The 27,524-nt window shown below is 42.9% G+C and overlaps 1 protein-coding gene across 1 annotated transcript in view; it reads left to right on the top strand.

Annotated features, from left to right (window-relative positions):
* RALGAPA2 (Ral GTPase activating protein catalytic subunit alpha 2) overlaps positions 1–27,524 on the top strand; it is a 278,311-nt gene that overhangs the window by 112,722 nt on the left and 138,065 nt on the right. Inside the window, 4 exon segments of the mRNA XM_082359553.1 lie at positions 1,313–1,489; positions 10,470–10,663; positions 11,469–11,567; positions 11,799–11,954. Of these exon segments, the coding sequence (XP_082215679.1) occupies positions 1,313–1,489; positions 10,470–10,663; positions 11,469–11,567; positions 11,799–11,954 (626 nt within the window).

Consider the following 27,524-nt stretch of genomic DNA (forward strand, 5'->3'; position numbering starts at 1 on the left):
GCGAGGCTGCATTTTGTTCCCTTTTGACTTTCTAACTCGAATGATATCTTATCATCTGAAGACACGTGGTTGTGAAGTGGGACATCTTTATTCCTGGGATCCCGGGATAGATGGGTGGTTAGTGTGCACGTACAGGTGAACAGTTCCAGTCAGTGACCTGTACCTTCGAGGCCTGTCTTTCCAGCCCTGGGCCTTTCTCCAGGTGAGAAGCACAACCAAGGTTGATGTCTGGGTGAGCAGACAGACCCAGAAGGAAAAATGGCCTTCCCCAGAAAGTTTCCCCAGGTTAGGAGCAAAAGCTTCAGAAGTACCTTGAAGTCAATGGCATAAGTATTTAAAAAATAAAATCTGACTGGGACGCTGAGACGTACCATCACGTACAGTGAAATGCAGTCCCTGATACTCCGCTTCCCTGAGGTCCACTGCCAGGCCCCCTCCTTCTTGGCGGATCCTGGTGGAGGGCGGAGCAGGGCCTCTCAGTCTCCACCTTCTAGAGTCCTGGGGCAGTCAAAGTTAGGGACCTCGCAGGTTGGTGAGTGGGACAGCTGTCAGTTCTCTGCAGGTGAAGAGCGGACAGCAGATTAGAAGCAGCAGGGCTGGGGGACCGTCAGCGGCAGATCGAAACGCAGCCGGCAGAGCTGCAGGCAGAGAGGGCGGGCACCCCGAGTCCTTGTGGGGCAGACAGGGGCTTCGGGGGACAGGCTGGCGGGGTCTGTTCTGCCTTAGACTGAACAGCCCTGTGAGGCTTCACAGCCTTTGAAAGCGTCCTTGTATCATGACAAATTAGAATTTTTTAGTGTTTAAAGGGGAGAGTCCCTGTTGAAGAAAACCTTTTGTGTGGGTCACCTCATCCCCCGGTGATCCTGGGTGAGTCACCCCAGGTTCAAGTCTAGACATCGGGCACGAGGTAGAAGGCATCCTCGGGCTCTTCAATCTGCCAGAAGAAACTCGCTTCTGTGGTGGAATCAATTCCCCTCCTCCTCCTCCACCCACCCCCGTTTTGTAGTTGAATAAGTCAGGGTAGAAAGCGTAAGCACTCAAGGTGATCTTCTCTGTACCTGGGGGAACTCGGTTAAGACCCCTGAATAGGGTGCTGCTTGGGCTGTAGGTGGCACGGCCCATAAGGACTGCTCGTGCCCCACGCCTGGAACCTCTGTTTCATTGACCAGGAGCCCCACGCGGGCACCTTTTGAGCCCCTGTCCTGAGAACGATTCCTGCTGGGGCAGCTGCTTAGTCCCCTGTGTGCTGGGATTGTGGACGTGCTGGTTCCCAGCTCTTGGCTGTCTCAGACTGTGTCTCCCATTGTGCCAGGTGACAGTGTCAGCAGTGACCCTGCTCTGGGCTGCAGCACCGAGGCAGAGCTGTCCCTGAGCCCGTGGCAGATCTGCGAGGAAGACCCGGAACTGAGCACGTCCACGGATGCTGTGACTGACTCCGATGCCCGCCACTGGTTGCAACTCAGTCCCACGGATGCTTCCAACCTCACAGGTAACCAACTGCGTCTTCGAAAAGAGGCGCCGGTGCTAACACCGGTTGGGAGATCCCAAGGTTTGCCAGTTGCAAGAACTCTAGGGGTCCCTCAGCACAATGATGATGGGGGCTCCCTCCTCCCACATGGGTGCGCCAGCCCCAACCCCCTGTTCATAATCAGTCGTGAATTCGCAGAGTCCCGTGTGGAGAGGGTGCTGAAACAGTGGCCGAAAAGGGAGGAGGCCTGCCATGCCGACACCCACTGCCCACCATAGGAGGAGGTCTCTGATATTCATGCCAAGGCTTTGCCATCCGTGACCAAATGTGCTTTACTCTGGAAACAGAGAAGAGTGATTTCTCCAACTGACATGTGTCCTAAATCCAGGATAAGTTAAAGAATTTGGATAGCTTATTGATTACTATTTTCTTTAACTTTACTGTAGAATGTTTGATATATACAAGATAAGTTGTGAGGCATGTGTAAGTTATGGGCTGTAGTAATCAAATGAGCACCAGGAAACCTGCACCCCGTGTAAGAAGTAGAACAGCTGCCCCACCAGTGAGGCCCCAGCAGGCCCTTCTCAAGTCCTTCCCCTCCCGTCATCCTGTGACCCTGTCCCCAATTCTTCTTAAAATCATGCCCGTAACTTCTTTATAGTTTTACCACAATATCTGTCTCCTTAAACACTACATCATTTAATTCGGGTTTTAAGCTTTTGAAAAATGTTATCATATTCTGTATTTTTTGCAACTTTTTTGCCTTGAGTATCTGTATTTCTAAGATTCATGAATAGATTACAGAGCCGAACTTTCTGGGTCTGCATCCAGGCTCTGCCAAGGAATTGCAGGGTGGCCTTGAGCCAGTGAATCTCTCTGTCCTTCAGTTTCTTTTCTGTAGAGTGGGGATAGTAATAGTCCGTATTATGGGTTGTTGCAGGAATCAATGAGTGAGCGTCTGAGTCAAGCGCACAGAGCAGTGTGTGTGGAAGCACTCTGCAGTTTTAGCTATTCACACGCACGCACACACATCGTGTGACCCTAGGAAAGTGAACCTCTAAAGGCTCACTTCCCTTACCTTGTGACAGGCGAGGATGGGGACACCAAGAGAAGTTGGGTTTTTGTTTTGCTTTGTTTTGCTAAGTGTCGAGAGAGACTAGTGTTCTGAGGAGCTCAGCGGAGGACGATGCCGATGGCCACGTCCGTCCTGGCCCCCTGCATTCCTGCGTCCATAGACGTCCTTGATGAGAACAACAACAGCAAACCACAAAGCACGTGTTGAGTAAAAAGTGGTATTAAAATGCTAAAAATCATTTTAAAATTAGAAGTAAAGGCAAAACTTTTAACTTAGTGTTTTGTGTTTTTTTTTTTAACCAAGCAAACTGGTTTTCACTAATTACAATATAAAATTTAACCAGTCCCTGATGTTTTTGGAAATTCCTAACGGAGTAACGTAAAAACTTCATAAAATTTAGTTTTGGATAAAACTTAGTGTTGGATAAAATCTTTTATCTATGCGGTAGATAAGACCAAGGAGAATGATCTTAATGTGTATTTAATGTGTATCTTAATTAAGACTAGAAAAACAAGCAAAGAAAAACAAACCAGTTAACTGTAAGTGAGTAACGCATTGCCTTATAATGCTGTATATGCCACCCTTAAGAGATAGTGGACATTTTTGGTCTAAGTATTCACACCTGCCAATGGTAGAAACCTTGCAAAATCAGTGGGAGAATGATTGGCAAAGCCATGTGCTGACTTTTATAAATTATTGGATAGTATTGATAATTTGTGCTTCTCAAATGTGTGGTTCTTTTGGAAATGATTTAAAATTCTTCATATGTATAGTGATACATAGACATGTATAATGATTTTGAATAATAATACCATAAACTTATAAGAGATTTAACAGTTTACAAGGAACTTTGAGGCATCCTCTTTGATTTTTATGGTTAGCAGGCCAAGTCATACAAATTCTGTTCTAGGGATGGAGAAGCTGAGACCCAGGGAAATCGTGTTGTCTCGCTGGGAAGTAAGTGCCAGAGTTGGAACTGGCTTCCAAAGTGTTCTGACTCCAAATGCAGCTCTGTGCCTACTCCTTTCTTCTACGCTGCTGTTAAAATTACAGCTGCAAACCCCTCTGAACTATTTGAGAATTATTAATACATTTATGGAATAAATGGCTTCTTTGGGTCCAATATACAGATTGTCCAACGGAAATCATCATCGTGGTACTATCGAAGGCAATACTGAATTTTCAGTAAGTTGAATTTACTTAAACAAGGACTAGTTTTAATTAGTTTTATTGAAAGGAAAGAAAATTGGGTGATTACGTCTTTTGTCTGTCCTCTGGAAAGATTAGTTCTGATCCCATCTCAGAGTGTGCATGGGACCGCTCAATTTAATAAACTCGTGTGAGGTAATTTTATATGATGCACTCTCTGTTGTGATTAACTCCCTCCAAATACTTAGTTCTTCTTTGAAATTCTAATATCGAGAATCAGTACACTCAGTTCAATAGTTCATCTTGTCATCTGTGAAAAGGACAAACCGTAATATGATAAGGTTTACGGATTATCGCAGTTCTGAATTTAACTTTCTGTTCTTAGGAGAACGATTTCTTCATAAATGGACAAAATAAAACTCATGTTACCCTGATCTCCAGGACACGCAAAGAGAGTGATCCAACAATTTGAGTGTGTCTCTGTTTCTCGTTGAATAATCCTACCAGTTATCAAATGCTTAGAATAATAAACTGCTTCTAAAATCTTAAATTCCTTTATCATTGGCAAGCTAACAGTTCAGTTTTATATTTGCTTTCTTAGTTAAATCATTTCATGTTTTCTGAGAATAACAGCTAAATTTATGGTGCATTGTTTCACGGTGTGTCTGGGATTTGTACGGCAAGACGTGGAGACATGGAGGTGATTGTCATGAAGGAAGAAGTTTATAGAAATAGGGGCACGGTATGCCATGCAGGGGGGCACCTGGGGAGGCACCAGGGTTGGGGGCAGGAAGAGGGGGGAAAACGTGGGCAACGGCCTTTACTGTCGTTTACACGGGAAAGGGAAGGCAAACAAGGCAGGCTACGCAGACTCAGGAGCGGCTAGTTGGGATAATTTCAGCAGACCCTAGAGCACAGACACTGGCCCTGGTTGCCTGGTGCCGTACCCCCCCTGGTGATGAGGGCACAGGGACATCCCCTTGATGGCAAGAGCCGGACAGAGGAGGTAGGTGGGAGGCCTGGGTTTGGGATTGTGGGGTTTGCATGTGGAAGACACACTCCCTGGGGAGTTGTTTGCTATCTCGAGGAATTAGCTAACCCTGGGGCGGGCAGTCCCTTCCTGGTCAAGGAGGCCCCAGAGGCCAGAGCATCAAGAATACCGAAAATAAGAAATTAAGAGTTGACTCATGCATAAGTTTTGTTCTGTTGAGCTTATGATTTTCTAGGGGAGAGTATTTTTGACTCTATAGGTAAGAATCAGTATTGCTGTTGACCTCATCTCTTATTTAGCAAATAAGCTTATAGTCTAGAAATACTGAATTTGATGCTATAAGAAATAAAAAGATGAGTAAGTCATAGCCATGACTGACTTACGAGCTTACCAAAAATAAGCCATTTATCCTGATAAGGACAAATAATGCAATAAGTGCTATGTGATTTATTTAAAAGGAGTTTTAATCACAGGGACAGACAAATAGACTAAGGGAATGGAGTATAAAATACATACTGGATCCACACAGGCATGGAGTCCTGATACACGAAAGAGACAGCATTCCAGATCTGACAAAGGAAGAATGGACTGCCCCACAAAGGCCTGCGGGACAATATTTAGCCACAGGGCAGAAAATGGGACAGATTCCCTACCTCCCACCTTGCCCACAGCCAAGTCCCTATGGATAAAATACTTAAATGTGAAAAGGAAAACTTAAAAGCTTTTGGAAGAAAATATCCTCTAAAAATATGTCTAAGACCTTGGGGTAGGGAAGGCTTTCTTAAATGAGATGGAAAAAAAAAAAAAAAGCTAATCATAAGAAACGTGTCAGTCATTAATTCAACTTTAGCATAAGGAAAACTTTCTTTTCATTGTCAGAGAAACTTAAAGAACTCAGGGTTAGAACCCTGAAGGGTAAGGGCCAGCTTTGGTGCTCCTTCCTTTCCAGGTGCCTGTCAAATCGGTGATACGTTTTAAGATAAAGTTCAGCAAGAAGTGGTTTTCAACATTTTGCTTTAGTTGGAGAAGGGTCAGTAGTGTCCCCCCTGGCTGCAAGGTAAGCTTCAGGGGCGAGACTGTCGTTGGTCGTTGGTCACTGGTCATGTTCACAGCTGATTCTTGGCTCCCAGGACAGTACATAGCAGGAGAGGAATAGTCAGTAAATACTTGAATCAGTGAATGAATAAGCTTTAAGCTGCAGGCTGTTGTTTGATTTAGCTAAAAACAGCAATGAAATTTTAACCTTTTTTTGACAATAAAAAATATGTACGATTGCATTTCCAAGTCTCTCTTGTTTAGTATATTTATCACAGCCCTGCCTCTAGATGTTGTTATCGAAATCCTTTGACCATTTCTGCTTTTAATTATAACTTTTGCTTTTAATTATCACTGTTACCTGCCACCAAAACCATTCACAGGAATGGTCTGTCAACATCCTCTACCGTTGCAGACATTTTTGGCATTTCCACCAGGCTTTGATCTATTTTGAAAACATAAAACATTCTAAAGAAAAATAACGATGAGAAGTACCGTGGGGTTGCTTGCTCACCTTTGTAATCTTTAACATGAATGTTGCGTGTGCCTGGGAAGCAGATGAAGGAGAAGAGGGTCAGGCCGCAGTGACGGTCAGCAGAGCGCCAACCTGCGTCTTCTCCGCTTTTAATCCTCAAAGTCTAGGCCTAATTTTTCTGGTCCCAGAATTAAGGTGTTTCTGTTGAGCCTTTGGGTTTGTGCCTTTGGTTAAGTTTTCAACTCAAAAGAGAAAATCATTTCCAAAGCACCAGCTATGTTTCATCAACCCTCCGCCAAACCTACACGAGACTGCTGCTGTGTGAAGTCGCCCTTGGGTCCTAAGTGCCTGTTTTACTGATTACCAAGACTTATCTCATGGCTAAAATCCTTTGCATATTTGCAAAGTTCTGAACGTTAGATTGCTCCTGTATTAAAGTCCTGTATGTGTTGGGAGAAAGATGATATAACTTTTATTTGTTTGCAAGACTTCCTACTTTAACAACAACAAAAAAATGTTAATGTCTCTATAGCATTTAGTAATAATGGAACAAAAAGATGCTAGGCTAGCATACTAGCTTGCTCATGAAAAAGAAAATGAACTAAGTGTTTGGTGTTTTTAAGGTGAACATGAAATTTTCAGAAATCTCTCAAATCCCGATTTTTAATTAAGTGCTGCTTCACTGAGGAACCATCTACATGCAAAATGTCAGCATCTGTTCTGTTACTTATGCCATGAGTGGAATAATTTTGGGTAAAAACATTTCAACTCATTAAAAATTTTTTTTCACAGTAATATTGAGCATGCAATCGTTTCAAATACCTCAAAAAGACTCCCTGTATTTTGATAATGTGATGGGGGATGTTACCTAGAATTTTATCACTGAGGAATACATTTTTCTGAGAGCAAAGCAGTATTGAAACAGATTCTTTTTTTGGAGGGGGGGCTCCTTCCATAACTGAGAATGTGTTTGCTGGCAGGTAGCAGGGAGGTGTAGGTGATAAGACACCTGACCTCTGTTTACTTGGAGCTGTCACTCAAGGGAAGTCCCAGCCTGACTAGAAGGTTGGAGGCTAATCTCCACCTCAGATGGCTGCATTTTGCAGGTGATGGTTGGGGATGGAGCAAAGTTCTAATTCACTGAGTTCCCTTACTTTTTTTTACCGCTCAAGGAATTAAAGACTCATGGCATTCTTCTTGAGAAAAATAAATGCTGCATTATGCTGCTTGTTCACTTGGGAGCTTAGGTTGGTTTGTAAGGTTCATTGAAGCTTCAGCAGACCTTCTCGGACTGACAGATGCTTGATACTGCACGCATTTTACAGAGTAAACGTGAGGAGGACGAGCCTGTCTTCTGAGGTTTTGTAAAAGTCAGTCTGAGAGCCCAGAAGGCCCGTTATTAGGCTTTTGCTGTCTCTGCAGGCACACCGTGTGGGATTCCGGCTTGGATTATCTGTGTCACCTCAGTTGATTGTATGATACGGATGTGGGAAACACAGATGTGTTTTGCTCTAAGAAGGAACAGTGCTCCTGGATTTGGGAAGATCTTTCCATGACACCATCCATGTACCATCCTTATCAAATCCTCTGTTTCAGGGTCTTGGCATCTTTCCATAACGAATGTATTGATAATAAGCTGTCAGCAGCTGTCTCGGGCACAGTGCGGGAAGCATACGGAGCCTGCCCTGGATTTGCCCTGGCCCCTCCTCACACCCACTCCGCCCGCTCCTTGCCGGCCCTGGTCATCCCTCCACTTGAGCTCCTCGCATCCCTAGACTGTGCTCCCATTTCTATGGTTAGGCCTGAAAAAGCCCAACAATATATGCACCCAAGGTGATGCTCAGCGGTGGTTAATGGTTGCTACCGTGTCTGGGTGGGACACAGCTCTTTAAACTCCCTCCGAAGATTCCAAAGAGAAGCAAAGCAGAGGTGACTTAAACGGAAAGCCAAAAGTAAGACGTGAGAGATAAAAATCAAATAGATCAGCAACTACAATAAAAATAAACAATTTAAACTTGCAGTTCAATTCAGAAACTCTTGGGTTAGGTTGAAGACATAAAATCCAGCCATATGATGTTTACCAGAGATACCCCTAATACATAATGTACAGGGAGATCCTAAGTAAATAAATGAACACATTGATACACAGGAAGAAAGGCAGACCAGGGGTGTAGCTCTGTGTATGTCAGTCACATAAACTTTAAAGCAGAAGTCATTTATTAGTGACAGCAATAATTCTGAATTTATATGAACTTCATAGCCTCCAGATATATATATGAAGCAAAATTTGACAGAATTACTAGGAACTACTGATAAAACCATAATCATAGTAGGAAATTTTAATATCAGCTCTCATTAATAGATGAGTTAAGCAGAAAAAATATTAGAGAAGATTTACACAATACAATTAATCTTGATTGAATGTAGATCTATATGTATAAAATTTTTTGAACTTAATTTAAAAATACCTGTGATTTTTTTTTTAAAGCACATGGAACATTTACAGAAATTGACCAGTTAGATCATTAAGCAAGCCTCAACAAATGTCCATGATTTGAAACTGTATTACATTCCATGAATATGATGAAATAAATTCAGAAGAACAAAAAGAAAAGAGAAGAAAATGACATTAAGAAACTAAAACTGCATTTCAAATAAATTAAGTCCAAAAAGAAATCAAATTGTGAACTGGAAAATATTTCAAATTGACTACAGCGAAATGTAGCTGAGTACTGATATGGAGGAAAATATGTGGCCTTAGGTGTGTACACTAGAAGCAAAAAACACTAATTTATTCAATGTCTTATTCAAAAAATTAGGAAAAGAATGGCAGAATAATATACAGAAGTTGATAAAAAAGGAACTAATAAAGCTAAGTACATAACATATACTAGAAAGCAATAGGGAAAACAAAGACCACTCTTTAAAAACATTAATAAAATAGACAAATAGGCAAGATTGATCAAGGAAAAAATATTGGGAGCGAAAAAGGTAACAGAGCTATAAAAACAATATAAAATTAAAAAATAATACAATAGGTTAATTCTAATAGAGTTATTTAAAATAAAGAGGACAATTCCTAGCTTTACTGAAGCTTCAAATAAAAGAGAAACTCTCTTTTTCAACCTGTTTCAGACAGGTTGAAACTCTCCAGAGTTAATAATTTTTCACACAAAAAAATTTCACGTGTCGGAACGCTGCTGACTCTAAAATTACAAAGGAAACTACAGGAAAGTGAGCACTTTTCCAACACAGAATTCTGTACCCAGCCAAACTATGAGTTACAAGTCAGGGAACCAAGACTTTCAGACATGAGGACATGCACCTTCCTCAGGCAGCCACAGGAAGACGTGGTCCACTAAAAGCAAGAAGCAAGCAGAGAAACAACGTGTACCGTTTGTGATTCTGGTCTTAACAAACAAGAAATGTAAACGTGTTCACACAAAAGCCTGTATGCAATTGTAGCTTTATTTATAATCACCAAAACCAGGAAACTATCCAATGTCCTTCATCAGGTCAATGGATAAACTATGATACCTGTGGATACACAACCTCATGGATGAATCTCTCAAATAAACGCATTATGCTAAGTGAAAGAAACCAGACGGAAAAGCTGCTTACTATAGGATTCCATTTATCGGACATTCTGGAAACGGCAGAATGTAGGGACACTGTAGGGACAAAAAACGACAATGGTTGTCTGGAGCAGAGCTTCGGGGAGGGGACTGACTGTGAAGGGGCACTTGTGGAGTGAAGGGGCTATTTCGTATCAATTATGGTGGCAGTGTGTGGTGACAGTTACACCATCGTATACCTTTCCTACAAGTCCTTGAATCTAAGAAGGGTAAAATTTATTATAAGCAAATTATACCCCCCCCCCCCCATAAACCTGAGTGAATAGTAACAGCCACCAAAAATGTCACTCCAGCCATGAGGCCTCCCCGGCCACCTTTCATGGCCCTGTTCCCTACCCATCCTGCTCAATTTCTCCTCCCCACCCCCCTGCTGCTTAATAAAGCCCTTCACAGGGTCTCCAGGAACTGTTTTGTCATCTCTGGGCTGTTACCCTTTTAGTTGGAAGGAGCAGAATCATCTAACCTTTCCTCATGGAGCCCACTTTTCTGTCCTTCCAAGTTGTCAGCCATTTCACACTTCATCTTATTTTACTCTGAACATGTAAATTTTCAAGCACAGGTAATTTGCATTACAGAAAAAAAGGCTGTAACAATGAAATCAAAGTTGCATTTACAGGGTTAACACACATCTTTCCCCACAGATAGCAGCGAATGCCTTGCTGATGACTGTAGCATAATCGCTGGGGGGACCCTCACGGGTTGGCACCCAGACTCGGCTGCCGTGTTATGGCGAAGAATCTTGGGAATCCTCGGAGACATGAATAATATCCAGTCACCCAAGATCCATGCCAGAGTGTTTGGCTATCTCTATGAACTCTGGTACAAGCTAGCGAAGGTAAGTCCTGCCGTCACCTTTTATTCTAATACGGGAACATCGCTTTATCACTTGACATAAAAACTGTGTTGCGCGTAACTTCTGAACAGAAGTTTAGATGTTTAGACAAAGTACGTTTGATGATCCAAGAATAAATAATAATACTTATAGTTTGGTCATTTTATAAATGCCTAAGAGTTATTTCGTTTAATGTGCAAGTAGACTGTTACTATAGGATATTAAAGAATGGGATATTATACACTAGTTTTAGTTACTCTCCTTATAAAGTGATACTGGTTTTATTGTACAAAATTTGAAGAATGTAGAAAAATGCGAAGAAGACAATCTCACTATCCACAGAGAAAACCAATATTAATATATAATCTTATTTCTGTGGATAAACATATTTTTATAAAAGTACTGTCTTAGAGTCCATACAATTTTCATTCTGGTTTTTGTTTTTGTTCACAACATACATTTTCCCCATGTTAGTACTTCTTTTTTTTTTTCCAAAAACACAGTTTGTGTTTATACAGTATAACCTGTGAAACCACTCCTTATCATTTGGAGTTCAGGAAGGCCTCTCCAGGCATTAAGATTGAAGGAAGAGCAATGCCCTAGTTTTGTATTAGATCTAAAACCACCACACAGTTCAAAAAGATAGTAGACCTCATGATAAAAGAAACACTTGTAAATGTTGTAGCTTTTCACTCAACTTACAGAAATTTAATTGGGAGCAGCTGTTTGACCATGGAGCACGTTTCTGAAGTATCATTGGGATAAACTGTGTGTTGCCTTCCCTAAAAGTCTCCTCTCTGTGAATTAGATACGGGATAACCTAGCAATAAGCCTGGATAACCAGTCTTCTCCGTCTCCTCCCGCCTTGATCCCACCCCTCAGAATGTTTGCATCATGGCTATTTAAGGCAAGTGAATATGTGTTTATTCCTTTATTGTAATTTCCTCTTCCTTCCTGAAATTGAGTTTAAAAAATGTAATTGCCCAAGACTGCATGTTTTGAAGACAGGCTGGGTCTCACTCCAGCCAGCGCATCCCACGTCTCCATAAACAACTTTATGGAAAACTGAAAAGTAAGTGAAAGGACAAAATGCATCTGCATCTGGAGTTGATTAAATCTCTAAACGTCTCCTTGGCAGGCGACAACACTGCCCGATGCCTATAAGGAAGGCAAGCTCCAAGCCTACAAGCTGATCTGCGCCATGATGACCCGACGCCAGGACGTGCTGCCCAACTCGGACTTCCTGGTGCATTTTTACCTCATCATGCACCTGGGACTAACCAGCGAGGACCAGGTATCTGGGACTCCGCCATCGCGGTGGCCTGTTGTTCGGAAAGGGCATGTCACTCTTTGCAGGTGAAATTGGGGTTTATGAAAGTACCTCCAAAATGTTGAAATCCTCAGTAGTTCCGCGTCTTCTACACCCAGCAATACCAGTAGCCTTTCAGAAATGTGAGTCTGACTTGTCTCACCCGAGCTGCTTCTCCCCACTGACCCTGCATTTCACCAGCCAAATTTGAATTTTACCCCTTGGCCTGTCCAGTTCTGTATGATTTAACGTCTGCCCGTTGTCAGCCTCAAAAATACTTATCTCACCCACTTTTTGTTGGGGTTCTGCGTTAGCTATTGTATGAAGAAAATGATTTTGGTCATTTAAAAATGTTTGAAAGCTACTGTTTTAGGAGTTAGGATGTTTTTGTGAACAACATCACCTATAAATTAGGGATCCTGACATCTCTTGATGAAGAGCTAATGTCTCTCAAATAAATGTGATTGGTAGTTAAGTTGAAACAGAAGGGCCAAAGGAGCCACTAGCAATCAGCCTGTAGCCCTTGGCCTTCCTCCCTCTGGAAGTCCCCGGGTGGTGGGCAGAGGACCTGGACGAGCAGGAACACTGACTTGTGACTTGCTGTCTGAATATCAAGCAGGCAAGTGAAGAGGTTGGTTTGTGAAGCCTGAGGTTATTCTGGACACTATTTGGAGGATGGATTTAGAGATGTGACAGTGGTGGGATAGAGTAGGAGGTTGGGCCTGGAGGTTAATTAGGAAGTGATTAAACAAACACAGATTTTTTTTTAAATGGCGAGAATGAAGATGGTAGCATTGGAGATGGGAAGAAGGAAAGGGAAAGGTTTAAGAGGTTTGAAGGCATTTAATTTTATCGCTAAGTCTTCTTGACTGATTGGAGATTTGAGGAGTGTTTCAGAATTTACCCTTTAAATTGTAGATACTTACCAGTGAACTTGAATCATTCGTGAACTACCAAGTAGCCATCCTCTCCGTCTTTATTTGATGCTTTGAATATATGATGCAGACACACGGACCTTTTGATACATGTAAGAGGTCATTCTCTGGATTTGCCAGCCTTACCTTGGGCCCTGTTTAAAACTTGTAAAACATTCCCTGATAAACACTTCGAGCTTCAGTCACTGAGGTTTTCTTCTGAAGTAATAGCCATACTGTCCTACTGTGTTGTCTCTGTCATATTCGCTCCAGTTCCAGCAGTGTGAAGTGGACATCTGCAGAGCAGAGACTGGACTTAGATGCACAGGCTCTTTTATTTCCTAAACAAATGTAGAAATAGAGACGCATAAGTAGACCTGTTTTTACTCCTTGCTCAGATATTTTGCAGCCATCATTGTGGACGGAAGCATGTTTTACAGAATGATGCAACTCAGGGCATGTGGAAGATTAAGGGGTAGAAATAGGGAAGAGAATTAACTCACAGATAATAATGAGATCCCTCAGTGACAGAACCAAGAGAGGAAGGTTTAGTTAACAACGCTGTACTTTAAAGCAGTATTTTGCTAAGATTTGCAGGAAAAACATCTACTTGGAAATGATAATCAACTGTAGAATCTTCTTATTTAATAAAAACAAATTTGAAGTCAGAATTGGGAGATTGGGATTGACATTATACACTAATATGTATAAAATAGATAACTAATAAGAACCTGCTGTATAAAAAAATAAATTAAATTAAATTAAAAAAAATTGAAGTCAGCTGTAAACACTTAGTATTTCTAGAATGAGCTTTCCAGAAACTCACATAAATAGGTGTGTTTAGAATCCTCTTTCTATTTTAAATTGTGTTGTAGTGAAAATGAAACAATAAAATGAGATGAAATCTGTGTAACATTTGAGTACCCAAAACATTATTTCAAAAATGGGATTTTGGGACATCCCTGGCAGTCCACTGGTTAAGACTTCGCCTTCCAATGCAGGGGGTGCGGGTTTGATCCCTGGTCGGGGAGCTAAGATCCCACATGCCTCACGGCCAAAAAACCAAAACTTAGAAAAAACAGAAGCAATATTGTAACAAATTAAAAAGACCTAAACAAAATTTTTTTTAAAAAATGGGATTTTACAGTGTAGAAAAAGGAGTTTTCAAATTTTATACTTAAAATAATTTTCACATTTAATGTATACCTTATTTTTGGTTAAGTTTGATCTTTTGTAGTTCATTGTAAAATATGTCAATCTTAAATGATGGCCCATTGTTAGCAGTAATCCCAACATCCAGACTTCTAAGAGAAAACGGGGATACCATAAATCTCTATTTTATAATCAGCCTACTGTTTCAACCATTAGAAGCTTGAGTTGTTATGTGTTTCATAGAATTGACTGTTTTGCTTTAACCTTAACAATTATTGGTATACGTTTTAGAAGCCCTGACTGTCTGCCAAACAGAATTACTCTAAATAAACTTTATTCCTTTGCCAGAAGAAAATTACGCAGAAGGCTTTCTAATGAAAGAAACTTTTCTCATTTAAGTAAGAAATGTCTCCAATAATTAGTTTAACTTTTGGTCCACATGTCTAAATAGGTCATGGTGGTTGCTACAGAACTTATATGACTTCTGGAAACACATGTTATATTAATGATAAGAAAAGAAAACATTTGCTCTAGAGAATAAATTCAATGTTTTAGTTGACATGCTGTGCACCTGCGACTCGGACCATCTCAGGGCTGTTTCCATCTTGTGAGAGTTTTCAAAGAGCTACACTTCTACGTAGCCTGGCACTAAAAGCCTTCGTTCCTGCAGAGAGAACCTTGTAAAAATGTTCCTGATTTTTTAATAAGTAATAGCAAATCATTTTTAGATTTTTAATATTTAGAGTTTTACCTTCCAACAAAATCCAAGGTGAATTTCCTCCTTTGGCCTCTGGGTGGCACCCTTGTCTGCAGGACTCTCGGCTGCCTGGTTCATGGACCACACTGAGCCTTAGAACTGGTGGGAGACCCAGCGCTGTGGGAGCTCGGTGCTGTGGCCTGGCCGCTTTACAGATGCTTTCCTAGATCTGAGAGTAGCAAAATCATGCCAGTAGTGACTAATAAAGTGTTGAAATAGAAGTAAGATCTAAAATGTGAAATATCTTTTTTCCAAACATAAGAGTGCTTATAGTAATTGAAGATTTCTTCTCTTTAAAAAAAAAAATTGTAAAACAGGTATGATTGTGTTCTGTGTTACAATCATATAAAATCACAATTTCATCTAATATAATAGCAAATTAATTACTTAAACAAATACAGTTATTTCTATATTTTAGAAAGTAATAATATGTATAGCAAACAGCCAGAATTCAAAATGTAGCATATTCCAAACCAACTGTTCTCAGTGTTGCTTGGGCCAGTTTTGGCTATTCCAGTCACTCAACAATGTCACAGATAAAACAGGGGCCTTACCGAGTAGTATTTCCCACAGTACGTGTACAGTGGAAGTTTACAGTTTATTAGTATGATTGAGAAAATGCTTTGAAATAACTTTATTTTTCCTTGACTATGAACTTTTTAAAATTTGATTCTGTTACTGATTTAGAAAATAATTAGGATCATAAAGACTTTCGGAAATAACTATAAATTATGAATAAGATTCAGGATGACGTGCAGGACTGCCCAGCCTGCTTGTAAAGGGGTCTTCCAGCTGGCTTCATTCCGTCCTGCTGCTTTGTGTCTGGTGGGGGACTGGGCAGGGGGGTGCGCGGAGGGTCTTAATTTCCCCAGCACCGCAGTGCCAGACTCTGTGCTGGGAACTCATGATGTTGTCCCATCAATTCTTCTCTGCAGTTCAGTTAGATAAATATCACAACCCGCTGTATAAATAGCTAAGGCTCAGAAGATATTGAGGACGTCTGCCCAGTGCCACACATAAAAAGGGCTGTGAGAATTCACAGGCAGCCCGGCTTATTCCACACGGTCTGCCTTGCCCATTGACTCACACCGAACAGATAAGCTCACCCGACTCACATCGTGCAAACAAACAGGCCCTGGTCGTATTCCTTCTGCTTCTTCTCTCCCCTGGGCTTTGGCCTCGGTCCTGCCCCACCTCCGAATCCTCCTTACCAGACTCCCCTCCCACCCCAGCCGGCAAACACCTTCCCCAGTGGCCCGCCCGGGTCCCCACCGCCTTCAGCTTCTCTTCCAAAGCTGTTCCCGGTTCTGCTTAGTTTGTGTCCTAATACTTAAGCAGCTTTTTCACCTCAGTATCCCCCAAAATATTTGGACATGAAAGGATTTGGATTTATTAAATACAGGTCCTATTAATTTCATCGTCATTTAAAACATATGGAAAGATCAATATGTGTGAAATGGAAAAGGACAGCTGAGGAAAGGAATTTTATTTTTATGTTTCTGAGAACATATATCAAAGACTGGAAAGTTTTCTTTGCTTAAAATAAGTAAACTATTTTTTAACAATGACTTACAGATTTAATGTCTTAATGCGATTTGTCTGTTAAATACATCAAAGTTAAATTCACTTTTAAGTGCAAAGTTTACATCAATGCAAAATTATTGTTGCAAATTTCCATATAGAAATTTTGGGAAATGTGGGTCTATGTCATTTTCATCTATGATGTTGTATTATCGTGTCTTGCAACAAACCAAAAAGCACGAGGCCTCTCTCAGGTGGGGAAATAGGTTTTGTACCACCCCGAGGTGACCATCCAGCTACAGACTTGAGACCTCACCGTGTGAAGTCACGATACTGTCGGGTAACAGTTAAGAGCGTGGGCTTCCAGAGATAAACCCATGCACCTATGGTCAACTAATCTATGACAAAGGAGGCAAGGATATACAATGGAGAAAAGGCAGTCTCTTCAATAAGTGGTGCTGGGAAAACTGGACAGCTACATGTAAAAGAATGAAATTAGAATACTCCCTAACACCATACACAAAAATAAACTCAAAATGGATTAGAGACCTAAATGTAAGACCGGACACTAGAAAACTCTTAGAGGGAAACATTGGAAGAACACTCTTTGACATAAACCACAGCAAGATCTTTTTTGATCCACCTCCTAGAGTAATGGAAATAAAAACAAAAATAAACTAATGGGACCTAATGAAACTTCAAAGCTTTTGCAAAGCAAAGGAAACTACAAACAAGACGAAAAGACAATCCTCAGAAAGGGAGAAAATATTTGCAAACCAATCAACGGACAAAGGATTAATCTCCAAAATATATAAACAGCTCATGTGGCTCAACATTAAAAAAAATAAACCCAATCCAGAAATGGGCAGAAGACCTAAATAGACATTTCTTCAAAGAAGACATACAGATGGCCAAGAAACACATGAAAAGCTGCTCAACATCACTAATTATTAGAGAAATGCAAGTCAAAACTACAATGAGGTATCACCTCACACCAATTAGAATGGGCATCATCAGAAAATCTACAAACAACAAATGCTGGAGAGGGTGTGGAGAAAAGGGAACCCTCTTGCACTGTTGGTGGGAATGTAAATTGATACAGCCACTATGGAGAACAGTATGGAGGTTCCTTAAAAAACTAAAAATAGAATTACCATATGACCCAGCAATCCCACTCCTGGGCATATACCCAGAGAAAACCATAATTCAGAAAGACACATGTACCACAATGTTCATTGCAGCACTATTTACAATAGCCAGGCCATGGAAGCAACCTAAATGCCCATCGACAGATGAATGATTAAAGAAGATGTGGTACATATATACAATGGAATATTACTCAACCATAAAAAGGAACGAAATTGGGTCATTTGTAGAGACGTGGATGGACCTAGAGACTGTCATACAGAGTGACATAAGTCAGAAAGAGAAAAACATATGTCGTATATTAACGCATATATGTGGAACCTAGAAAAATGGTACAGATGAACCAGTTTGCAAGTCAGAAATAGAGACACAGGCGTAGAGAACAAATGTATGGACACCAAGGGGGGAAAGTGACGGGGGGGTGGTGGTGTGATGAATTGGGAGATTGGGATTGATGTGTGTATAAAATGGATAACTAATAAGAACCTGCTCTTTAAAAATAAATAAATAAAATTCAAAAAATAAAAAAAGAGCCTGGGCTTCAAGCCTTTCTGAGTACCAGGCTTGGTGTCCCTCTGATGAGCCAGGTGATCTGACCTCACTGTGCCTGGGCTCCCTTATCTGCAAATGTAGGTAATTACAGCGCCGCCTCGGAGGGCCGTCAGGAGACTTTGATGGGGTAGAGCGTGTAACGCACTCGATTCAGGGCCTGGATGCGACAGCGCTCAGTGAGCACGAGCCCTCGCAGTGACGCTGAGGACAAGGAGGGGACAGCAGCCCCTCGACCAACCGAGCCCATTTTATTTTGCCGATATCTTGGGGTGTTGATTTTTTTCCCTTTCCCCATATATTTTCTTACTTTTGAACATAATAATTTGAGTAAAGAAATGTAACTAGGCATCATGGAATCTCAGACCATGGGGAGAAGTAACCCCTCCCCCTGCCATGGGCCAGACACAAGGAATGACATCTCCAGTTACCCTTTTGTGACTTGGACGTTTCTTGTGTGTCCTTGGCCATTGGCTCCCCTTCCACCTGCTCCCCGCCCCAGGCAGTGTGCCCTCTGTGGGATGGATGCCGGAAAGCTGGACCCTTGTGGCCCAGTCGACATCCAGCCAGGTTCCGGCCCAGCAGGGGCCCCGGTGTGGCTCTGGACAGCGGGTGGGGGCGGGACAGTTGTGCTGGGGCTGCACCTGCATCACTGGCCGCCGAGGCCCCGTGGGAACCACTCCCGGTGGCTGGTGCCTGGCTGTGCAGGGTTCCCGAGTGGGTCCTCCAGCATCCTGTGAGCCCTGTAACACCCTGATAGAAACCAGTCTCAGCGAGGGGAATCTGTCGTCTGCAAGTAAGGACCTGGCTTTGCCAGTGATGCCCTGCGAGGCGCCGGTGGTACGGGTTCCACACGGCTCCATATTTCAGGCGCTAAAGGCACTTGCAGCATTTTTTGTTTTCCCCTTTAATTTGTTTTGTAGCCGAGAATATTTAACTTGTTTTAGGAACATTTTGCTTTCATTCAACTTTACATTTCAATGCAACTTTAATTCAACTTTTCATTCGACTTTATATTCTAATGAACCTTTTCCACACCAATGTTAAAACATAATTCTAAACATCACGTATAGAGTGATATTCTGTCACAGAAGTCAAAATAGTTTGTGATTTTCTTAGTGGATGTTACAACCTCCTCTCATGAGGTATATGATGGAATAATAATAAACAGCCATTTGTAAAAAGATCCCTAGGGGGCCCTCAGTGAGCATAAGACTCAGCGGTGAGCCATGAAAGCAAGGTGCAGGGGTGACGCTCGTAAATTGGCCATACCTGACTCTTTTAATAACCCCAGACAGCCTGTATCATGCAGTGATATGTAATAATTGCATCACCTTTTCTCAGACAGAGAGTTGTTCTTTGCTGGAAATTTAGATATAACTAGAAACATGTATGTTAGATATACATAAATTTGTAAATATATTTAAAGCTGAACATAAATGAGCATTCAGCTTCAGAAAAAGTGAAGAATTAACATGTCACATTAAGGACCTGATTTGTCTCCTATCCAAGGAAATAATTCTAATACATCTCTGAAGTACTTCTGTACAGTGAGTGATTTTTACCAAGGTTTGAATTCATGGGATTTTAATTCAATGCTAGCAGGACAAAGTGCATATTTATAAATTTAAAGGTCCAACTGATATTTAGAGGATTAAAGAATAACCTTAATGTGTATCAGTAGAGGAACTTTAGAAGTCTACCTTAAAAGCTTTACTGAAATACAATTTTAAAAAACTGTAGGGTTGTACAATGAGTAAAAAAAAAGACTAATTCCAGGCCTTATTCCTAAGGTTTTTAAGAATGGGGAAATGTATATTCCAAGACTTCAGGATATCCGACGGCTTCAAAATATATTCAACTTTGACTTTAATGGAGGACAAGCCTCGTACTGGCAACTCACAGACCTGGGCGCTAGATTCAGCTCTGTCCCCTGTCGGCTGTGGGGACCTTGCCTGACCACAGGTGGTCAAGTGGTTGAGACGGACTGGAGGACCTCGGGGGCCCTCTCTTGAGCATTACTGGGTCCTCTGATTTATTGTTAGGCATTTTATTATTAGGGTCACATTGTCCTTTCCTAAATATAGTAAAAACTTGAATGATCTTTTCCTGTTGAATATTTTTCCCCACCACAATAAAGACCTAGTCTGGTTCTGAGGGCATATCCAGTGGTATGAGACCCACAGATAATGAGTATCCGTAATATCCATCCACTTGTGAAAAGGGCCAAGTGAGGGACACATACTTTAGGGAGGGAACTGTGTTCAACACCCCTCGAGCTCAGTTGGCTTGAAGGCAGCTCACAGGGGAGATGGGATTTGAGCAGGACTTTCAACGATGATTAGGATGACGAGAAGCAGGATGGGATTTCACGGGCTGTGTTGAAGGAACAATGACCAGAGTGGTTTTGATTTAGTGCCAGATACGTAGATGGACATAATGCATGGACGAGGATCCAGGCAGCACTGGAGAGAGCCTTGGTTCGGAGCCATGTTCGTCCCACAGATAATGGGGAGATGAGCACAGCACTCAACACGACCAAAAAGCATCTTAAGAAGTTTAAGGCACAGTGGTTCTGTGCGATGGATTAGGGTCAGGAGAGAGTGATGGCAACAGGCACAGAAAGGGACCAGGTAACGCGGGCCCAACAAGGGTTTATGTGCGTGTGTGAATTTATTTATTTATGTGTGTGTATACCTGTCTCTGTGCATATATATATATATATATATACTTGTGTGCACATGCATTTTGTGTATTTTGTGTGTGGAATATCGTGGACCGGTGGGGTGTCGGACTGAGTGGTAAGTGCCCCGAGAAGGCAGGGTCTCCTGGCACTATTGTCATGATCTCTCAAAGCAAGCGTTGGTTCAGAAAGGCAAGGTGATGAATTGAGAAAAGGTGAGGGCAGGGTAGGACGGGACCCCCTCCTCACCATGGACATCGCAGCACCAGGGCAGGCTCCACAGGTGTGTCAGAGGATACAGCCAGGGGTGTCCCTGAAGAATTCTCGCCTGTTGGGAAGTAGAAATGTATGGGAAAGATTTCCAGGCACATTTTCTCTCCACATAAGAGAACGTGTTTTCTAATCCTGTCGGAATTCAGATAGATGATGTGCAAACTGTAGATTTATTTACAGTCATTAAACTAGAACTTCTAAAAGTCTCAGTTATTTTGTGTTATGTTAGCCAGTTTTGCTACTATTTGTTTTTGAAAGTAATTAGACACTTAAAAAAAACTTTTATTTTTCTAAAAATATAATTCCTATTAGTTTGAATTTACTTTAGTCAAATTAAATGATCTTTTATTGAAATAAGAGTTTACTGTAGCAATAAACAAAACCTTCAAGTTTTACTTAGGTTTGATGGAAGAAGAATATATATAAGGATAGGCAGTGTATGTCAGTCCTCTCTTGACATGTATCGTTAAGTTAATAATAATTCTTATCATGTGCTTGTTGTACAAACTCAAGAGTGATGAAATGTAGCCTGTATCATAGAGTTAGTCTTGTATCATCAAGTAACATCCACTGGTTCCTGAGTGTTTCCCAGAAGGTTTCGTGAGAATGGACAAGCCATAGATTAGTCAAATTTCATCAAAGAAGATTTTATTATAACTTTGTTCAGCTCTCAGTGGCCATGGAGACTTAAGATAGATGACTGCACCAAAATAACAGGCTAGAGAGCTTTTTCCTTTTCTTTTCAGCTGTAAAACCAGTAATTATTTTCATTAAGCTGCAGACCGAGCCCACTGACACCTAAATAAGGAAAGTGGAAATATGTGAAAGGTAACAGATGGCGGAGGCTTCGGTTATGAGGGTAACACGTGTGCAGCGAACTTGTTCCACAGCTTTAAAAGGTGTAAGGTGATAGCATGGGGGGTGGTCCAGAGAGGAGAAGTCCACCTGAGAGGCGGACACTAGAGTTTTGTTTGATTTCCCTTTCGGAGCTGAAGATGTCAAGACTTTCTTTCAAGTAAATGCTATCAGTGAAGGATACGAATTATTTCTATTTAGCCATCAGAGTCTAATAAGCACGTACTGTGTGAAATACATTAAATAAAAATGCAATATAGTAGCAACTCAATATATGTGGAAAATTAAAAGATTTTATTCCTACTAAATACACTTAACCATGTAATGTATAAGCTGGCCTGCATTTGTCAGCATAGAAAACGTTCTTTGGCCCTGAGGTCTCTCTGGAAGAGACTCTGCTGTGGTCTCTTGCAGACCAAGTCACCAGAATCTTCCTTCGGAGACTCTTCCCAGACAGAGTGGGCACTCCATCAATGTGTCGATTGACGGAGCATTGAAGGACTAACAGGAGAGCTCCTTAGCCCGCATGCATCCTGGGGAGGGGGGGTGACCGTGGCAGCTGAGCTGGACCTTTCGGTTGAGCTTTTGGCTCCGTCAGTTTCAAAGCAGGCATTGACCTTGCGCGGTGGGGAGCTCACCCACATTGACGGGAGAACGGTGATTCCTGAGATGCGTGGGGACTCCAGGGACATTGGGCGTGTCTGGAGACCTTCTGTTTGTCACAGTGGGCGGGGGCTGCACTGGCATCTAGTGGGTAAAGGCTGGGGATGTCACACACCCTAAGGCGCCCAGGACCACAGCAAAGACTTCACAGCCTGAAGTGTCAGCAGTGCTGAGGTTGGGAAACCCTGTCCTCGAAGAGAAGCTGTACAGGTGCCACCAGGCCCTGTGAATTAACCCACAAAGCTCGACAGGCATCAGAGGATGAAAGGCAGCTCTCAGTGTAACCAAGGACGTGAAAGCACACGAAGGTTTAACCAGGGAGACTAAAGCAAGAGAGGCAAGTGTTTTAGGTTGAACTGTATGGAAATTGCCAACATGAGACTGTTTCTCAAAAAAGGGGGGTGCAGTTTCCTACAGTTGAGCTGGTAAAGTTCCCCATTTATTTAGTTTTTCATTAATTAATTTATTTTTGGCTGTGTTGGGTCTTCGTTGTGGTGCACGGGCTTCTCATTGCGGTGGCTTCTCTTGTTGCGAGCACGGGCTCTAGGCATGCAGGCTTCAGTAGTTGCGGTACACGGGCTCAGTAGGTGTGGTGCACGGGCTTAGCTGCTCCGTGGCATGTGGGATTTTCCCGGACCAGGGCTCGAACCCGTGTCCCCTGCCTTGGCAGGTGGATTCTTAACCACTGCGCCACCAGGGAAGTCCCCCCATTTATTTTTTACTTTGAAGAAGTACAACATGGAATGAGCCGATTAATTCAGAGTCAACAAAAAATATCTGTGATGTGTTTTGCCCAGAGCCCAGTCTGAATGAGGGGTGGCACTGCAGGCGTGAGTGGAGGGGCTGGGGGCTCGGTGGGGTCCTCTGCTCACCCACGCAGGCCTCCCGGGAGCCGACAGGGAACAGGTGACCAGAGCACAGACTGCGTGGCGCAGAGTCAGCCCACGGGCACAGATGATCGCTTTCTCCAAATGTCTGGGGCCCCAGTTCAGTCAGGGCAGGTGGCCGATTTGGGGTTTGCAAGCCTCTCACGCTCTGGGGAGACTTTCCAAGGCCACCTGGCCTGGCCGCCACACGCGCAGTCTGGGGAGAGGGACGTCCACTGTGGAGCTTGAGCCCTGACCTTGCGTGTAGGTCCCTGTTTCCTTGCGTCGGTGACCACATGGGCTTTTCTGGCTTGAGGTTCTTGTCCTGTGAAGTGGGGTCCTGACGACTCTCTCAGGGGCCTTGGAAAGGTGAGCACGGTGAGGCCCTGGTGCCGGATGGCAGAAGGGGTTCCCTGTGGTTGGAATATCTCTTGTTGACCTACAAGATCGTCTTTTCCCATTTAGAATTTGACCAAGATTTTTAAGAAAATTCACATTTTTTCTTTAGGCAGAGAAGAAATCAGAGGTTGAGAAAGAGATGGTTTCTACCATTTCAAGTACTAAATGGTTACTTCCGGCGAGGGATGCTTTAACTCCCATTTGGAAGGGAGTGATTTTTGAATGTAAGAGATTTTAAATCATGACTGTGATTTATGATCCATCAATGTTGGGTTTGGATACGAGGAAATAACGTCAAGAAGAGCATTTTAAATGGCAAGTTTTGTTTCTGTGAGAAAGTGCTCTCCTTGTGGGGAATAATCTCTTTTTGTCTGTTGATTTCTTTTTAACACATAACAATAAGTGGCAGGGTAATAATTGCAGATTGTTCAGCTATTAATGCTATTTACTGGAACACACTTCAGAGAGAACATTGTTTTCTAAAGAGACCGTGAACAACAGTTTTCTTTTGTTCTTCCATGGAAAAATACCCTTTGGTAGGTATATGTGGGCTAGAGAAATATTAGCGAGAGACCCTTTTAGTAATAAGACATTAAAATAAAATACCTACCTTTTTTTTTTTTTTCCTTCTCTTACTTGAGTCTTGGGTTGAGTGTGTGCAGTGTGGTGCACCTGTCAAGACCCAGTGCCTTTGTGTCACCGATTTGCTTCCCCTCCTGGGTCCCCCTGGAGCATTGGCTGTTCCCCAGAGGATCCCTGTGCTCTTGGTCTGGCCTCACTCTCAACTGTGCACCACTGGCCCCTGCCTCTTAGAGGACATTGCTGGGAGGCAGGGGCCGTGCTTTACTCTGCCTCAGACCCCGCACAGCGGCTGCCATGTACCTTCAAGCCCAGTGTGCACTCAAGAAATTCGTCAGCTTACCGTTAGCTGTTTTTGTATGGAATTATCAGAATGACTTGGCTTTCATTTCAGACTCTCTTTCTAATGAATAGATTTTTAATCCAGTCTACTTCAAGTCAATTTTCAATCGATCCTTCAAAAATTAATATTTTAATGAGATTATGATTTAAAATGCTGCTGTAATTTATTTATTTTTTTTTTTTAATATTAATTAATTAATGTATTTATTTTGGCTGTGTTGGGTCTTCGTTTCTGTGCGAGGGCTCTCTCTAGTTGCGGCGAGTGGGGACCACTCTTCATCGCGGTGCGCAGGCCTCTCACTATCGCGGCCTCCCCTGCTGCGGAGCACAGGCTCCAGACGCGCAGGCTCAGTAGTTGTGGCTCACGGGCCCAGTTGCTCCTTGGCATGTGGGATCTTCCCAGACCAGGGCTCGAACCCATGTCTCTGGCATTGGCAGGCAGATTCTCAACCACTGAGCCACCAGGGAAGCCCGCTGCTGTAATTTAATGATAGCCATGATGTATGAGGCTTTAGAATTTACAAAATGCTTTCTCTTTTTACATTTATTTTTAAATGTTAATCGGGTATTCCTGGAATTTGAAGTGATGAGTCCTGTGTCAACTCTTTAGAGGTCAGTTAATTATTCCGGGTGGCCTGATTCCCTCCCGTTGTGCTCTGCTGGGATTTGTGCCAAATGGTCTCCGTCGCAGGGTGGGCAGCCGGGCTGGGTCTCAGGGTCGTTGATACTGCTTCTTTGTCAGTGGTTCTGGCCTGAGGTTTCTTCAGAATGGGGTTGACGGAGCTGGCTCCTCTGGTGATTTTTCTCTCAAATCTCAGCTATTCTTGGGAGCTCTTTGTCCAGAAGGAGTAGCAGTTGGACTTCTGTTGCCCAAGCGGAAACCGAAAATGGTACCAATTTGGACAGCTCTTTGTCCTCTGTCCAACGCTGGCGGGATGGTCTGTAGGCTCCCGGAATTGAATGACCACCGGGTTGTCCTCTTTTTTTTTTTTTTTTAACAGAACACAAAAATGTTGAAAGCCTCATTTGTGCTCCTATGTGCATGTGGAATAATTTTACTTTTAAGGAAGCAAATTAAAGAAACATGCATTTTGTGTTATCATAGAATGAAAAGAATGAGTAATCATCACATTCCAAAGTTTTTTTATTTTCTGGTGTGAGAACACACCAGAAGACATGGAAGCTCCAACAGAAATAGTTTTTCGTCTTTAACTTGTCCCTGGCCGTGGGCTGGGAGACAGCCAGCAGATCTCAGCAGCACCAGGCGGGCCTGAGAACCTGGCATCTCGACTCCAGCAGGTGAGGAGGGGGCGGGGGTAGACGCACTGGACGCTGGGCTTTAACCGCGTCAGAAGCCCTGGGTCTTGCAAGCAGAGTTGAAGCTACAGGTAAATGAACACAGAAGCCACACATGTTGTAGGTTCTCTGCATTTTCAGGGAAAAATACAAATCTCGATTTCTTGTTGCAACCCTAGGCAATTTCTTGGTGTCTTTCCATAGAATATTTCCAACCACCCGCTCCCCACACCCGTGCCTGTGCACGCACACACGTGCACGCACACATGCACACACACGCACAGAGTTCGTTTCTAGCAGTTTCCTAGGAAGAATGCTTGGCAAAGTCTCCTTCCTATTCAGAAGGTCGCACTCCCTGACCTGGTTCCATCCTGTGATTGCACTTCTGTGCCAGTCAGGGCTGCATGTCTACTGTATACATTCCAGAAGCACATTTTTAAGTCACGGCAGCCATTTGTTGATTTCACTTGAAAGTATAGCTTTAAAAATATATGTGCGTGTTTCATCGATTCGTAGGCGAAGTGAATGAGATGAAAGAATAACTTGCACTGGAGAGCTGAGTATTGCCCTCCACGTGTGAGGCTCGCTGCTCACAGGTGTCCACTGGTGCCTCATCGGCCACAGACTCACAGTTTCTCTTCCAATAAAGACAAGGAGCGCACCTGGATTTGTGTCCAAACCTTGGGCACTTTCTGGCCTTGATCGACCTCCTACTCCATGTCTGTGAAATGGAAAGATCGAATGATGACCTTTTAGATCTTCTCTTAAGTTTTTATGGTCCCAAAGGAACAAGGTAAACACACTGTCACCCAGATTCATTAGAGATGTGTTTTCCCTCCTGGATTTCTGTACTTTGTCCTAAGATAACAGGAGTGTGGGTTGGGTTCTAGCGGGTCCCAGCGTGAGGGTGAGGAACTATTCTGCTTGGCATCAGGGGGGATGTCGATTATACCCGCCCTGCGCCTTTGCCATGGCCTTGGGCGGCGCCTGAGTGTGTTAAGCCTATGGTTTCCTCCAAGAATTTCTGTTCAGTATCCTAAGAAGAATATATTTCTAGCTGATGTAGTCCTGAGACAGGATGAACAGTGAACCTGGGAACAGTATGGCTGCCCGACTCTTTGGTACCTACATGAATTAGATGTGTGCATGGTTCATTCGGTGGGGTAATTACTACCTTAAGGATCCTGAAGGTACTCGCGTGATTAGGCGCCGTCCGTACGTTGCTAACCATCTTGTTATTGATGATGCCGTGACTCCCTGCTTCTGCTTCTGCTGCAGAACATGGTCAAAGCTGTAGAGGATGGGGCGGAGGAGACAGTGGAGAGACCTGATTCAGTTTGGCCTCTTCTGAAACGAGCAGCCGGTTGCCACAGAGAAAGCAGAGCTTAGTATCCTCCAACCCCCTCCTCCACCCCACCCCTGTCCCCTGGTAAATTCTTGGGATGCACAGATGCCTTTCTACGCAGACTTGGCTGTCAGGGGCGGTGGATCCTCTTCCAGAGCACGGCGTCCGTGTCCGGCGGGCTGAGCACGCGGTCTGTGCGCACGCGAGTCTAACGC

The sequence above is a fragment of the Balaenoptera borealis genome, assembly GCF_965194805.1.
Source record: "Balaenoptera borealis genome assembly, chromosome: 16".
Taxonomy (NCBI): Eukaryota; Metazoa; Chordata; class Mammalia; order Artiodactyla; family Balaenopteridae; genus Balaenoptera; species Balaenoptera borealis.